The sequence below is a fragment of the Rattus rattus genome, chromosome 5, assembly GCF_011064425.1.
Source record: "Rattus rattus isolate New Zealand chromosome 5, Rrattus_CSIRO_v1, whole genome shotgun sequence".
NCBI classification, from domain to species: domain Eukaryota; kingdom Metazoa; phylum Chordata; class Mammalia; order Rodentia; family Muridae; genus Rattus; species Rattus rattus.
In genome coordinates, this window is record NC_046158.1 from 95,499,761 (window position 1) to 95,511,942 (window position 12,182).

A 12,182-nucleotide genomic window follows, 5' to 3' on the forward strand; every position below is an offset into this window, starting at 1 on the left:
TTTCAAGGACTGATTTTGCCTCAGTACACAGGGAGGCCTCCTGAAGATAATACCACACAGGAAAGTTTGAGGTGAAGAGGGTTAAACCATCTCCTTCTTCAGACCCAAGAGTCACCAGAATGCACACACACGAAAAGGAAGATGTCCCAGCCCAGCAGACACGGTAAAGGGCTCTTTAGCACGAGTGGCATACTGACCAAAGAATGCCAATTCTCTCCACCGGGGCTAGGAACGGCCATGCTGGGAACGCCTGACACCCCCAGGTGTTTATGACAGGGTACCCCAGGGACCGTTTGTTGTTGTTTTCTGTGAGAAACCTTGTAAATCTGGGGAATTCCACTGAGGAGGCTTCACAGACAGCTGTGGCCTGTTATCAGCAGGCTTTCTCTATGTGATCTTCTATACCTGGCTTGGCGCTAGCAGTTGTCAGTGCTAAGTACCCATAGAGTGTGGTGTGGTGCCTGTCTCCGACACACCTTGCCTCAGCGTGCAGAGTTAAAGCTGCAGAGATGAGGAATATCCAACCTTCCTTTAGCTGTGGAGGGGACCGTGGTTCCAGCAAGCATGCGTTTGCCCTCACTCAGCTCCATTGTAAAAGACGGGCGTTGTATTTTATCTGTAATTCATTCAGGTCTATAAAGACTTTAGTATTCAACCAGCCCATGGTACAGACGCTATTGTTACTAGCTGTAAGGTCTTCCTAGATTGGGAAACACTAGTACACTATTGTTACTAGCTGTAAGGTCTTCCTAGATTGGGAAACACTAGTACACTATTGTTACTAGCTGTAAGGTCTTCCTAGATTGGGAAACACTAGTACACTATTGTTACTAGCTGTAAGGTCTTCCTAGATTGGCAAACACTAATACAGTGTGCACACATGAAAATTTACAAATATAAATTGTTTGACCGAAGACTTAATTTCAGCCAGACAGTTGGTGGTATAAAGGTGATGATGTCTGACTATTTCTCACACTGGATGAAAAGTGGTTTCTACTGAGGGAGACCAGGCCTGCAGACTAGCAAGCACAGGTTGCCAGCCTACCTTGTGCAACACGAAATCTCTTTTGCGACTATGAGGCCTGTCTTGGGGAGTGAGCGACATCTGCACCAGCACTGGGTACAAATGACTTCTGGGGACAGAGGCAGAAGAAAAAGGCAACATGTTTTCTATTTTGATGGTGGGTACAAGGCGTGTTGTTTCAGATCTCAGATGCCCCACTTCTTTTCTTGTTCACCCAATGGAGATAATAATACTTGACCTACTTCAGGGTTGTTTTGAATATAAAAGAAAAATCAATGCATACTGAACACCAAGTAAAAAAAAATAACACCCCATATAACATAAGCCACTCGGAGGCACTGTCCTTGGCCCTGACATCCGTGTCTGGACACAGAGGAGCTGCTTGCTAGCGTGTTTTCTGGGGCATGTGTGCAACTGTTCCCTGATGCTATCAGAGTGCTCTTTCACCGAAAGGAGACATGAAAGAATTTTGTAAATTGGGGTATTTGATTTTTCCCCTTGGCCCCAATGCTGGTAGCGTCTTGCAAAGTGAGAAAGAAAGGAAGAGCCTAAGTGTTCTCAGAGGCCTTTCATCTGTAACAGATGGTACGTTTCACCTGCTGTGATGATCTCCTTCACCATGCTTGCAACGGGTGACAAGCAGCCATCCTCAGGATCAGGAGCATGCCCTCCAATTAAAACAGAAGGTGGGAGTGGGCTGGCAGAGGGGTAAAGCAATGGAATGGAGGTTTGGTGTTTCTAAGCACAGATCTGTAACCTTCTGATACCAAGAGGTTTGCTTGGTGCCTTCCACGGTACCTTTGTGTGCATTATCTATCCTTAAAGGCCTCGTATCCCAGCCTTCTGTGAGAACAATTGCAGGAAGGGATGAACAACTGATACTTTATAATGCTCAAGAGGCAGCTTTCAGTATACACATCTCCATGCCACTGAGGTTTTAAACAGTAATAACATTATTCCTTAGGTGCACCTGAGACATGAATAAAACCCTAGCTTCCAGAAAAATCTACCTACCATTTCTCTCTTCAGGTCAGTCGTCTTCCCTATCCTATCAGACTCTCTGTGGCCACAGCAATTGTCTGTTTACTCTGTCTAGCAGGAGTTACCACATCAGGCTGTCAAGCACTCGGACTGTTGTAGCATGAACTAAAATTTACACTTGATTTTGTTCTAACTAGCAAAAATGTGTATGACAATGACCTCTGTGTTTGGGGGCTTCAGGAGCTGTGTACACAGCCTCCTTAAAATACATCCTAGGCATCTTCACGAAGGTGAAGTGAGAAGGTTGGAAAAGTAAAGAAAGGAATGAGTCCAAGTTGTCTCTATCTTCAAACCGGCTTTTCATGGGTCAGCGTGAAGCTCCTCCCACAAGAGCTAGGTCAACTGATAAGAAGAGGAGGTCCACTGACAAAGGCATCCCTCAAATTCTCCCCTGGTTTTGGCTGTTTTGTGTAAATTCTGTGATGGGAAATTCTGTAACATACACTACAGAAAGCCTGGGATTTTTGTCTACAGCCCCAGAGGCTGTGACGTAATGGCTGGTCCTTATCAGGAAGTGCCCAGATTCAAACCCTAAACCCCACCTTATACAAGGAACTTGCTCCTGAACACCACATCTTCATTTATTGGTACAGGTGGTGTGTGTGTGTGTGTGTGTGTGTGTGTGTGTGTGTGTGTGTGTGTTCATTCCTGAACACCACACCTTCACTTATTATTGTGTGTGTGCATAAGTGTGTGAGTGTGTGAGTGTATGAGTGTTTTCCTGAACACCACATCTTTATTTATTGGTACAGGTGTGTGTGTGTGTGTGTGTGTGTGTGTGTGTGTGTGTGTTGTTGTGTGTGTGTGTGTGTTTTTCCTGAACAGGGTATTTCACAGGTACTGTAAGTGCTAATGAAACAGCCACTTGGTCACTGTGACTTTTCTTGGGTACCACCCAGTGCAGGGTCAGGCATAATCACAGACTTAATGAATGCTTCTCGTAACGGCCTAAGGGATTTTAGCCTCCGTAGGACTTACTCAACGACTGCATTTTAAGGTACTGCTCTTTGCTTTAACACATCTCAGAAAACAGTGCACCATTGCCTTTGTAGGGCTGATAGGGAGAGTGTGCTATGGTTGGTTATTTTTGGAAAGGACTCCAGAATTGGCCATGAACTTTTGAGGTTGAAGCCACAGTTATTTGAAGGGTAAGAAAACAGGCTTGAACTCATCAGGTAGTTGGATGATAGAAAAACAAGAAAGACCAGACAATAAACACAGTTACGGCCCCAGCGTTCTCAGCAGTGAAACAGAGAGTAAAGGCCCTTCTTCATGCAGTCGTTACACTATGCTCTCTGCAGGTCTACGGAACACAATTAGCAGCCAAGGAGAGGGACAGTTGTAGCTCATCTCACGACACTAACTGCTACTATGTGGCCGCTGCTCTCCACCAGTCTCTAGCTGTCTCCTAGAATGTATAAATTGTCTACAATGATTTTGAAACACAAAGTTATTCAACCTGAAGCTGAAGACCTAGCTTAGCAGGAGAAAATTCATCTTGAACTAGTCTTTCAGGTAAAGACTGTTTCTGTTCAATTGGGGAACAGAATGAATAGCTTTTTCTTTTTCAGGGATGGAGGCTGCACTTGTCTGTCAGGTAAGCACTGCTCCTAAGTCACACACCCAATCCTCTCTCTTCCAGCGTCAAGAAGTCTACAGCCAGTACTTAAAAGTTGTGATTCTTAAAGTGGAGTTCTGGGAGCAGCTGCCACAGCCTCACCTGGGACCTTGTTAGAAATGCAAATTGTTGGACCCCACCCTGGCCAGACCTACTCAAGCAGAAACTCTGGGGGGTGGGACCTAGCCATCTGCATTACTAAAAAAAAAAAAAAAAAAAAAACCCTCCACACGACTACATGTGCAAGAATGTTTAAGAAGCACCAAAATTGAGGCAGTTGCACAAAAAGAAATCTCCCCAAAATGCCAAGTCTTTCCCAAGTCTATAAATAAGGTCCTTGTTTGGACCTAAACACCAACAGTCCACACTTCTGAGCCGAGCACGCCTCCCCTCTGCTCTCCAGGAGGATCAGGCTGGGGTGGGCTGATGCTCCAGAGCATTGTCCCACAAACTCATCTCCTTCCCAGAGGGAGATGCAGGCACACGGAAAGTGGGGACACTGGGGATGCTGAAAATCTCCAAATCAATAGGTTTCACTGAAATCTGTCGGTTTTAATTCTGCCCTATATAAACAAACCCAATATTTAGTGCTTTCAAGTACCCATTTCATAAACAACCATCAAAAGAAAATGCTGAAATTTAAAAAAAAAATCTTTTCAGGGCATTTCTTGTTGGCAGTACAGAGGGCAGCCCCCAGACCGTAGACTGCCAGCCTATGTGCCCACACGCTCCGCTCCTCCCACCTCGACCTGTAACACATGAACTCATCATCTTCTAGTCACAGACACAAGCACAGGTCCAGACTGTAAGGGGAAACTGTCAAGACCCCATCTGTCCAAACGACATAAAAGTTTTCAAATTTTATTGGGTGGTGTGAGACAAGAACTGGAGGACAGAAAATTATCACAGCCCAATATCGTTTCATGATTTTTTTTTCCCCCACCATGAGACAAACTACCATGCAAGGAAAATGCCAACTCCACTCACTAAGTTCTCACTTCAGATTGTACTTCTCATCACGACCTATTCCACCCACATCGTCATGTGCCGCAAGTGCTACAGACTGTCTCCAACATTTCAGGAGCTCAGAAGCCGTTTTTAAAGCCAAAATACAATCTAGGTTGCTCTTGTATAAGATACTTTTTTAAGGCAAAGAACAAAATAACCCAGCAATCTCTATCTAGGTAGGCAGTTGCCCGACTCACCGAAAGACTGAATGCAGCTGTCAATAAGATCATCCAGGCTGGCTCCTTTGGCCAGATGTCCCAGGGACACCATCATTCGGAACTGGGTGATCTGGGCCAAGCTGGGCTGGGCAGGGAGAGGACTGTTGGTTGATTTGGCCTCTAGTCTTGCTTTGGGGCCAGCTCTGGAGCCATGGCAAGGTTTCCTGGGGGGAAAAAGAGGCTCAAGTGAGGATAGACAGAGCAGCTGGGGGTCTCGGTGGCAGCTCCAGGCTCTGAGGACAGAGAGAAGAGGAGATAGGACAGTGAGTCCCTGAAGCTGGGCTGCTGGAAGGCATACCCCTCCCACTTGGCAAAAGCACTGAACCGACTGGTTGGCTGTTAAAGAGACATCTCCTCAGCAAATGACAAGGTGAGATTCCAGGGTAGCAATAGCCTTCTCCCCATTGGTGTAAGGGCTGCTCTATGCTGCCGTCTCTCTTCCAAAAGGGGAGATGCAGAGAGAAGAAGGTACCTTGGTGGCCCTTAGCTTCTAGTTGCTAGGCTACCAACCTGGGATCTGAAGGACTGGTTCAGTTAGCATCCTTTTTGGCTAGTTTCATTCATTTAAGCAATGCCTAAGATACAGAAGGACAGGAGGACCCCTGAACTAGCTTTAAGAACCTTGAAGACGAGAGTAGGGGTGGCATTTAGATGTTTTAGCCATCTCTGCATTTCTTACAAATCTAGGTAATAAATGGTTTCACTTTTGATAACACAAGGAACCACTATGAATCATTTAGACCAGAAAACAGTATCCCACAAAGTCTTTACATTGGTCCTTAACGAAGAGAAAGCGGGGAGGGATTGGCTCTGAGCTGAGCTGTCTGCTCTGGAGCTGAATGTAAAATAGCGATGTGGATCTGGAAATGGCTTAGGAGTCTGGTAGAGCTTCATCTGCCCGTCCCGAGCTTTACTGGGCATGATCTGGTTGATGCAGGTCACCCTGCAAAGGGTCTCATGCAGTATGTTCTATTTTCCTCTCTATTAAAAACACACTGAGACCCACATCTATAATCTTTGAAGGTTTAAACATGACAGGCATTTTTGCTGATAGTTCTTTTGGCATGAATTTAGTTCTCCTCTTCCTTTTGCACCCTTGGCTAATTGATAGTTTACTGTCAAAGAGAAAGGGGAAACACTCCAGAAACATAGCACAAACCTGCATTGGTTAGCCACACGCTTAGTCCCTGAGTAAGATATCGCAGTAGGCCAGGGGAGACCATGGTGAGATGGCTCTTGTAACTTTCTCTGTAAGTTACACGTGTCCATTGCATATTTGTTATTCTTGTATAGAGCCACATCATAGTTCCTTAAGACACAAATCTCAAGTAGGAGAATCTGACCAAGACAACGAGGGCAACCGTATAACTTGTAGGCAAATGTCTGTAGCATGCTGAGGGTAAAGTGGAAGGCAAAGGAATTTCTAGGGTCTGTGTGGAAAAGCTTCTTCGACAAGGTAAAAACTCACTCAGAAGAGGCCAACCAAATCCTTAGTTAAAGCAAGCAAGCAAGCAAACAAACCATCCCTACCCCTACCCCCACCCCCACCCCCACCCCCGCCCCCAGGCACACCTGGGTTGGGGAAACCAGCCTGCACAAAGGCGGTACCCTGAACAGGGGCCATACCATCCAGCCAGACTCCAAGGGTCACCCTGGCCCTTTCAGTTCTGCTCCAACTTCAGAGAATCAGGTCGTGGTGTACATGGGGCTCAGTTCCAAACTGGGACCAATAAACCCCAGGCACCCTGATGACTGGGAACCTGCTGACCCAGGCCACTGACTCCTGAAGGATCCATCAGACTCTTGACCACCACTGATTTCTATCCAGGCCCTGAGAGAGTCAGATCAGTGCCTGAGTAAAATGAGAACCTACAGCAGCACCGGTCTGAACGGAACAGCAGCAACAGCCTAAATGAAGTGTGCTTGCATGTGCCAAAGTCACTGCAGGGATTAGCACTGTGTATAGAGCCACAGCCTGGAAGGGTGCTACCCTGCGATATGGAAACTGAGTCCTATACTCACTGAGGCTGTTCATATGGCTCTCTCAGGGACTGGCATCGGGGCCCCTCTTGCTTTTATTCATCTAGTAGGCCTTTTTTTTTTTTTTTTAAACATGAAATCGTGTGCTTATCACCACACTGAAATTGATGAGTAGAGAGACTGAAAGGGCTTATTCAATGTATAACAAACATCAGGTGCTTCAGAAAGATGGCTGGTGAGGTAGAGGTGGCATCTCCCACTCGTTCAGCAGGTCCCTGGAATGGTCTTTAGGACCCCAGGGCTGGCTTGTCTCTCCACAGTCCTTTTGCAAACATGTACAGCTATGCAGCAGCGTCTATTTGGCTGCAGGTGCACAGCAGGCTAGCAGCCAGCTTCCTTAGCACCATGCCGCACTTCCGAGCTTGGCTCCCTCCCCTACCTAGAAAAAAAGACAGGTCTACGGCTGGCCATACCACCCTGAACACGCCCGATCTCGGCAGATCTCGGGAGCTAAGCAGTGTCAGTCCTGGCTGGTACTTGACAAAAGACAAATCCAGTGAGGAGCACGAGGAGCTAGGGAGGTAAAGTGTTAAAAGCCAATGCCACTCCGTGGGTTGTAAGTTCTGTCCAGTCTCTTGACTGCTTGTCCTGGAAAAACTCTCAGATCATGTTCCCTTCTTTTCTTTCTTAAAAGAACCTTTTCTGGTTGTTTTGTATCTGTTTGTTTTTTGAGACAGGGGTCTTACTAGGTAGCCCAGAGTGGCCTGAAACTACCAGCCTGTTGGGTGCTGGGATTGTAAACATACTCCACCACACCTGGTTGAAAATGAACAATCCTACCACGTCACCAGGATGCAACTGAAGCAATTAAAAGACATATCTTAAATTTTTCTCCCATGGGACCAAAGCCAGGGTTGTCGCATGCCAGACAAGCACTCCTCACTAAGTTAGATCACTGCCCCATGTCCTCTACCCTCTCCCCTCCCTCCATCTCTTCGTGGGATAGTTGTAGATAAGGATTTATACATTGCTTTACCATAGGACGTTTTGAGAGTGTTTTAGCCATCCGAAGAACGAGCAACCTCTAATTCTACAAAGTCCTATTTTTAAAGGGCAGCTTCCAGTTAAACTTGTGAGTTAAATAAAGCAAACGACAACAAAATTTTGAAAGAAATCATCTAACTTTGATTTGTTTTCTCAGCCCTTACTGTGGTTAGCTTCTGCAGAGCCTGCTGAGAGAAGTCTGAACTGGTTTGGGGGGGACTGAGTCTGCACAGGTATCCTCAGGGCAGAGGAAGAAACAGGAGAGCCAGGACATCTCATAGTTGCTTACAATCACAGGGCCATATCTGCTTGAGTGTACCTTCCTGTCCTGCCCCGTGCCGCCAACAATACACATTTAATTCAATGGACAGACCCAAGGCAGTGCAGCACAAAGTAAGGTAGCGAATACCCAGAGGATGATATAGCTCAGTAAGGAGTTGTAATGGGCAAAGTTACTCAGGACAGGCATGGTGAGGTCATATCTGAGTCCACGTGAATGGCGTTGTGGAAGACATAACATACTTCACCTAACCAAGGCGAAGTGGCGTCCAGGCATTGCTGGGTTCTGGTGTTTTGAGGACAAACGCTGAATTTCTTGACAACCCCCTGCCCCCAACCCCACCCCCCACCCCAGGCCCCTTATTGCTGCCCAAGAGCTGGACTGTTCATACCTTCCGTCATCCTAAGATTCTCCAAAACATTTCTCTAGAGTACGGGGGTGGGGTGAGGGTGGGGGTGGGGAGTGTACAGTCGGAGACCACTGATTTGGAAACTTTTTCTCAAAGTGCAGCCAAGCACTGCCATTGCAGCCAAGCTTGCAGCCATTGCTGTGGGTCGTTCTTGAAAGGCCTGGAGAGCCCACAAGGTGGCGCTGCCCTAGACCCGCGCCCGCAGCAGGTGCCGGGGGCGCGGAAAGAGTGCGAGTGGGAGTTCCTGGCGGGGGGGGGGTGCCCTGACAAAGATCACCCAAGGAACTCTACTGTTTGGGGGCGCTGGGTAGGTAAAAGGTTTCGTTGGGCCCAGACCACTCCAGATCTATCCAGGTGGCTTGTGGCCTCGCCACCCCAGCAGCCCCGGTACTGTCCTCTCGGCCTGGTGTGCTGGACTCTGAGGTTGTCTGTCTCAAGCCCATTCTCCCCCGACGTCAGTCTTGACCCAGCTCCCGGGTCCCCGATCATGGTCTACCCCTGTAAACAACTCTCTTCCAAGAGAGGCGCCCTGGTCGTCTAATCTCTCCTCTCACCCACTGGAGAGGACCGCAGGGGACACCGCTCAGCCATCCTTCCCCAGTAGAGGTGCAGCGCTCTCCGAGGAGCGGTAGCTACTCACCGCGGAGCCTCTCTCGCCTTGCCCAGGGTTCCCATGGCCGCGGCTCTCTGCGCCCCTGGAGCCGTCTCACCTGGAGCGGTGGGATCGGCTCGGCCGGGAGCGGCGCATCCCTCGGCCGCCGCCGGCCCTCGCAGCCCGGAGCCGGCCACTCTCGGAGCCCGGCGAGCGGACCCAGGCGCACCCGCAGGCACAAACTTTGTGCGAGCGCGCTCCCTACGCTCGCTCCCCCGCGCGCGCACACTCTCTGGCACCAACCACCTGACAGGCGCTGATGTTATCATCAGACTGGAGGAAACGTGGAGCACCCTCAGCTCTTCTTCGAATCCTGCCCCCATTACTCGGTAGCGCCCCAAGGGCTTACGCCGCCCTCGCTTCTCCCTTCATCCACTCCTGTCATTCATCTCTCCCTGTCCAAGAGTTAGGTCCGAGGGGTGCAGCGTGAGTTGCCCCGAAATTGACCCAACTAGAGCCTTGCAGTAGAGTTGCCTCCACCCAAGGCCACGGGTCCCCTGGGGGCTCTACTGAGACCCTTTCCCCTGACCGCAGGACTGTCTTGCATCTACCAGTGGGGGTGCACAGTCGGGTCTGGGAAAGGAAGGCAGAAACCCCCTAAACTACTGTGGACTTAGTTCTCTTTGACACATTTAAAAAGAGAGGACCTAGCTGTGTGCACTGCACCCTGGAGGAGGCGAGCTCGGAGGTGTGATCCATGTCAGGCTAGAGAGAGCTCTTGGAGTCTGTGGGTGTGGTAGGCCAGGGGAACCAAGTGGGAGTGGAAGGCTGGGGGAGGGGCTTTCTCGCAATGTCAGCGGGCCAGCAGACCCGGTCAAGAGGGGAGACCTACCTGCTACTTGTCTGATATATGGGCATGGTAATAACAGCAGCTAATGCCCGTCCAGCTAATGCTGTTTCCTACATGTTACCTCGTTAGCTCGTTAAGCCACCCCTCCAAATGCAAAGAGGCCGCTGCTTAAGATTTAGAGAACACCGGCTCTCTCACAGCCAGAAGAGAGGTGGCCCAGACTGAGATCTGCCAGGCGCCTCTAAGTCCCTGCTGGACTGGCCTAATAACACCCTTGTTATTGCTGTCACATCCCGTGATCTTCCCAGTCACAACGTCCTGGACTTTAAGACCTCCTTCTGCTGTGTCTCGTGTATTTCCTCACGTTTATGTGCAATGCTGTCCTAGAAAAGAATTCAGGATCACTTACAAGAATTCGCAACCTACAAAAATAAGTATGAGAAACAACAGCAACAAATCAAGGCTGATAAAAATGGGGCCAGAAGTGAACAGTATTCTAAAATTATGGACCAGTGTGCACGTACACATTTGGAAAACAGAATCTGATATACATTTGCTTCGAGGGGGGTCAGTCAAATCCAAGAGGAAAGTCTACTTCAAAATTCATTTCCTTACATGTGAAAGACCACCCCTCCCCACAAGAGAAAGAAAAGAAAAAAATGTTTAAAAGATCTGAATTCTTGCCGCAGAGCCTGGGAAGAAGTTTCTCCCGAGGATGCCCCTGGGCATTAGTGATACCACCTCGGGGTCATGCAGGATGAGGCAGAACAGATACAGGCAAATGTGCAGATGGAGACAGTGTGCATGATGGTGTCACTGAGAGCAGTCCTGGCTAAGTGAGAGTCCCCACCTCTGTCCCCCTCCCCACCCGACTTTTCTCAGAATGGTGGAATACTTGTGATAGATCAAGAGAGAACTCACCCGAGACCCCCCGCACCTCCAATGAGCTTCATCTACTCCTACCTCAGCAACCCGCCTTCCCTAAACTCCTAAAAAATCAGGTCAGCTCCGTTTCCCTCTTTATCTCCTGTCCTGTGCACAGTCTCCTGTGCATACGAAGCACCTCCACTTGGACAGCAAATGTCTCTTTCTTCATACTCCATCTTGCCCCTTTCCCGGCTGTTTCCGCCCTTCTGACTGGACATAGCCCATGTCTCTGTGGCAGTCAGGATCCATTCAGTCTTTCTTCCTCGTCTCAATCAGGTCCTTGGTGAAGGTCCACAGACTTTTACTCAGATGAGGGACATGGCGTGTGACTCCTTCGCAGCCACATTTTTGGATATGTTTTTTCCGGAGGAAATGGTTTTACTTTCATTGGCTTTTCAATGTGATCCATGCTTAATTTTTCTTTCATGGCTTCAACAAGACCCACAGGGTTTTGACGATTATTTACACTTGACATCTAATAGAGTCACATTTCCCTCCGTTACTCTCTTTTATTGTCACTTCCTTTCTGTCTCCAAAACCACAAACTGGTGTGTGTTCCCACCATTCCTCACCTGGACATATGTGAGAGATTGGCCTTTCCAATTTTGAGATCTTTTATCTCTGATTTTTTTCCCCCACATCATGGCATGGTTGCATTACTGTGTTCTTTCTCTGCTTCCAAACTTTAGGAATCTCCCATTACCTAGAAAATGAGAGTTAGACACCATAACATTGTGTACTCCCATGGCTGGACCCTCCTGTCTGGGTGGCCTCCAGCCATAGCCTGGGTACCTGACTCTTACATTACACTTTCATCACTCCTGGTGACTGCTTTTTGTTGTGCCCTTTGCTTGTGTGCTTGCTTCTGCCTCCCATCTTGCTTGGTAACCACACAGAGGTGGAGTTATACCCAGCCTATCTAGAATACCAGGTCACCCTAGAGGGCAGACATGGGTACAGGGTATACTCACTCCTTCAGACCTGGCCTGATGACTGGCTATGCTTGGGGAATCTACATGACATTGCCTAAGACTTAATCACCCTTTAAAGATGTAATTACCTGATGCCTCCCTAGTGTCATACGCTGCTCTTGTTACTGAGAGTCTTGGAGAGAACAAGACAGGCAAGGTCCTTGCATTCATGAGCTCACATGTCTAGTACATGGACAGTAACCAAGTCAGCAAGTCAATG

General features: G+C 48.4%; 1 protein-coding gene across 1 annotated transcript in view; it reads right to left on the reverse strand.

The window, feature by feature from the left end:
* Rasgrp1 (RAS guanyl releasing protein 1) overlaps positions 1–9,468 on the reverse strand; it is a 59,494-nt gene extending 50,026 nt beyond the window's left edge. The window contains exons 1-2 of the mRNA XM_032903914.1: positions 9,263–9,468; positions 4,889–5,073 (exon numbers count right to left, since the gene is read on the reverse strand). Coding sequence (XP_032759805.1) covers positions 4,889–5,073; positions 9,263–9,297 — 220 coding nt within the window. The 5' untranslated portion in view covers positions 9,298–9,468. The remainder of the gene's footprint in view (positions 1–4,888; positions 5,074–9,262) is intronic.
* Positions 9,469–12,182: the final 2,714 nt, after the last annotated feature.